This window comes from Neophocaena asiaeorientalis, unplaced genomic scaffold (assembly GCF_003031525.2).
Source record: "Neophocaena asiaeorientalis asiaeorientalis breed wild unplaced genomic scaffold, Neophocaena_asiaeorientalis_V1.1 scaffold629, whole genome shotgun sequence".
In the NCBI taxonomy this organism is placed as follows: domain Eukaryota; kingdom Metazoa; phylum Chordata; class Mammalia; order Artiodactyla; family Phocoenidae; genus Neophocaena; species Neophocaena asiaeorientalis.
Genome location: NW_020175468.1, coordinates 6709015 through 6713110, shown reverse-complemented (window position 1 = coordinate 6713110; position 4096 = coordinate 6709015). Strand labels below are relative to the sequence as shown.

The following is a 4096-nucleotide window of genomic DNA, read 5'->3' as shown; positions in this document are numbered from 1 at the left end:
GGGCCGGCTGGCGCGCGCCCCCGATTAAAGGGGCCGCCGGGAGCCGCGTTCCCTGCCCCCTCCTCCAGGATGACCCGGCCTGGACCCTTCCCAATCCCCGTGGGAGGGGACGCCCCTTTCCCGTCCTCTCCACGCCTCCGCAGCCTCAGTCCTCCCCTCTGGGAATCTCCCTGGTACCTCCAGCTCCCCGTGTCCTAAAGTGAACTCACATTCCCCCAAGCCAAGTATCCTCCTCCAGACTGCCATCTCAGGATGGCCCACAACCCCCAGGCCCCAGCTCTGTCCTGACCTCCCCCCAGTTTAGTCCCCAAACTGCTCTTTGACTGCCCATCCCCGCCCCCATAACAGCCATCACCATCTGTGACCATCACAAATTCCACGCACTCTGTGAACTGCCTACAGAGACACAGAGGCACAGAGTAGGCAAACCACTTGTTCTGGGTCACACAGCTCCGAGGTGGCAGAGAGCCTTCAGCCACCACCACTACACCCTGCTGCCTGACCCTGCCCTGTCACTGCTTACCAGGGTCTGAAACCAGCTGCTGTGAGGCAGAAGAGGTGGTATTGTGAGAAACCCACAAGCAAACTCTGAAATCAATTTCTTGGGCTCAAATCCCAGCATTGCCACTTCCTTCCCATAAAACCTCAGCCAAGTCACAGCTGTGTGACCTCCCAGTCCAGTCCCCTACACCCTGGTACTGACTTTATGGTTTCCCTGTGGGCAATGGGGAGCCCTGGAAAAGCTTTACAGAGTACAGTCCAAGCCCCTCAGCTTCGTTTTCCTGATCAGATTCCAACACGTTTCCAGCTTCATCCCTCCCCCTCCACTGCAGAAAATCTGCTGCTCCTCAAAATATCATTTTAAAAAACTTTCTAAGTCAGGAGGCCAAGCAGGAAACGTAAATGTGTGAAATGCTTTCAAAGGAGAGTGTGGACCCCACAAAAAAGGAGCCTCTGCTACTTGGCTTCAGCCAGTTGTTAACAGGAGGGATAGTAGGTCTGCTGCCAGGTTTCTTTCCTTCCTCCTTCCCTCCCTCTCCTCGCCTCTCTCCCTCCCTCCCTCCTTCCCTCCTTCCTTCCTTCTCTCCTTCCTTTCTCCTTCGTTTCTTTCTCTCTTTCCTTTCGTTCTTTTTTTATTTTGAGAGAGAAGCTAGAATTTATTTTTATTCAAATCAAGCACACTGGTTTGTAACAGTACATAACTGATGCTAAAATGTTAAATATACTGTAGCCCAAAGAAAAAAGTCTGTCGCCATATCCAGGCCTCATGTGTCATTCCTGCCCGGATCCTGCACACACACTGCTCCTGTGCCCACCAGACCAGAAGCCTCTCATAGGCAGAGCCCAGACGTGACTCACTCTAGATCCCAGCATGGCCTAGGGATATAGGATGAATGAAAATGGTCCCACATCCCCTATTTGCCCTCCACCAGGCCTTGCACATGCTGTTCCACAGAAGAGCATTTCTAGATTGCCTGAAATACTCTTTTCCTTCTCTACTAGCAAGTTTCTACCAAACTTAAAAAATACAAGGGTCTTATGTCAACTCCCTCATCAGCAGGGCAGAGTCATGACTCCCTCCTTGGACTCCCTCAGCCCCTGCACCTCTCTCTCTCCCAGATGCAACCACTAGGGCTGAAACTGTCTGTGTTCACCACTGTACTGGGAGTCCCCTGGGGACACAGCCTCAGTCTCACTCACTCTGGAGCCCCAGCATTATCAGAGCTCAGAGTTGAACACATAGTTGGCCTCAGTGGGTGGATGTGTTAGACTGACTGAAGGCCCCTGGGCCTTAGGAAGGGGACAAGTGACAGTACCTTCCCCTCTACCCTGGACCCAGAACTCAGAGCTAGGAAAAGCTGCTCTCCTGGGCCAGCCACTCACTAAAAACCAAGAGGATCATGAGGAAGGTACTTTATTGAAGTGATCAGAGTATGGGATTCCTTCCCCCAACCCAGCCTCAGCCTGCTCAGTACAGTCTCATGGGTGGAAAGCACCAGGCCTCTGGGCTGCTCCGGGCCACAACCCAGGAGAGGCTGGGCAGTGGGGCAGGGGGGCTGGGGCTCCAGTCCAGGGCAGAGGTTCGGGACAACAAGGGTGATGGTGGCTGAGGCAGGGGTTGTGGTGGGCCAATCCCCCAGGGCCGGGGAGGGGGAGGTGTGTCTACCAGCCAGATGCTTTTCAGCAGATCAAAGGCTGTTGGGGGGCCGCAGGCCGCCCCAGATGGCGAAGGCAACGAGGACAATGGGGGTGGCCAGGGACCTTTAGGTGGTGCCAGGTTCACCGGGTACACAGTAGGAGTGCCGGAGGTGTGAGGCACGGCGAAGGTGAGCTCCTTTGTCCCCTCTCGCCTCCTCTGCCTCCCCTCCCCTGGGGCCTCCTCAGGGCTGTTGATCCAGGAGGATGTCATCCTTTGTCTCTCAATGCCCTTAGGCTTGGTCCCTGGCACAGAGGAAAGAAGCATGGGGCACAGCTGAGATAGAGCAGACAAAAGAAAAGGAAACTCAGGGGGCAGGAGGGGAGCTCACCTGGCAAGTGTGGCTGGCAGCCCCGGAGCACCAGAGTAAGGTCAGGCACACAGCCATGGCAGGCCTGTAAGGTGCCCACGATGGCATCCCTGGCCTCTTGTACTAGGTTCCTCCTGGGGAAGGCCTGTGGCAGAATCAGCTGGCATTGCAGCTCCCCCAGCAGCTGCCCCAAGCCAGGGAGCTGGGGGGGACTGGGTGGGCCTGGGCCCGAGGCTCCAGGCACTTGGTTTTCCTTGCCCCTTGACGGTGGGGCTGGTTCTTGGGCCCTGCCTGGGCTTGGGGAGGACTTGGTGGGGAGTGCAGGGGTGCCTGACTCTAGGGACCCACTGCTAAGCAGCCGTGCCACGTCCAGAGATTTCACCTCGTGGCTGAAGAGACCCCAGTGCTCCCGGCTCAGGCGCCCCTGGGTTATGACCACGAGCTTGGGGGCAGCAGGTGCCACAGAATTCCGGAGAACCACATGTGGATCCCGACTGGCCACGGCAGGATCCTGATGGGCCAATGACCGGCGACTGCCCACCAGGGCCTCATTACGCTCCCGCCTGGTCTTCCGACGGCGGACTCGACCAGGTTTCTCAGGCTGCTGGAAAGGCTTGAGGGCTGGCCCCCTGGGGTCCATGGTGCCCTGGAAGATAAAAGACAGGGTGGTTGGGCTTCCCTGGTGGCGCAGTGGTTAAGAATCCGCCTGCCAATGCAGGGGACACGGGTTCGAGCCCTGGTGCGGGAAGATCCCACATGCCGTGGAGCAACTAAGCCCGTGTGCCACAACTACTGAAGCCCGCGCACCTAGAGCCCGTGTGCCGCAAGGAGAGAAGCCACCGCAATGAGAAGCCTGTGCACCATAACCAAGAGTAGCCCCCGCTCGCCACAACTAGAGAAAGCCCGCACGTAGCAAAGAAGACCCAACGCAGACAAAAATAAATAAATGAAATCAATTTAAAAAGAAAAAAATAAGACAGGGTGGTCATCAGCATACAGATAACTCAAAGACCTAGAAGTGAGTAGCGAGAAGAGATGGTTTGGGGTGAGCTGGGAGTACTATTTAGAGACACAAGATGAGACAAAGGGATTGGTAGAGAGCAACTGGAAAAGGCTTGGTCAGGGTAAGGTCAGAAAAAAAGGCAGGGTCATAGGAGTAGGATGAGGTCAAGGGAGTCATGCTGAACGGCAAGATTTATCAGGGGATAGAGAAAGGGTTAGAGAGAACAGGGATATGAAGAAATAGCTAAAAAATGGGGGATGGGAAAGGGATCATGATATTGGCGGGATCTGGTGAACCAGAAAGGGACTTTGGACAGACGAGGAATCCAGGGGTAAAGGAGGTACTGGAGAATGTAGAAAGTGGAGAGAGATGGTAGAGAGAGAAAGGCAGGAAAGAAAATGGAAGTTGGAGAAAAAGAGAATAACTCGGGAGGGCAGAAAGGGCAACAGAGGAGCTATCAGGGACAGGGGCCTGGTCATAGAAGCGGGTAGGAAACAAGGCTGCGTGGGGCAGATGAGGTTGGGAAGGGAGTACAGTTGGTGGCGGCAGGGAAGGGGAAGGGCCCCTCACCTCCTCCTGTCCCCAA

The 4096-nt window shown here is 55.6% G+C and overlaps 1 protein-coding gene across 1 annotated transcript; it reads right to left on the bottom strand.

Moving 5' to 3' along the window:
* Positions 1–1969: 1969 nt before the first annotated feature.
* PRR19 (proline rich 19) lies at positions 1970–3147 on the bottom strand. Its single transcript, XM_024768123.1, has 2 exons — positions 2529–3147; positions 1970–2442 (listed from the first exon to the last, which is right to left on the bottom strand). Exons 1-2 carry the CDS (start codon positions 3145–3147, stop codon positions 1970–1972), a joined length of 1092 nt encoding a protein of 363 aa, XP_024623891.1.
* Between the last annotated feature and the right edge of the window lie 949 nt (positions 3148–4096).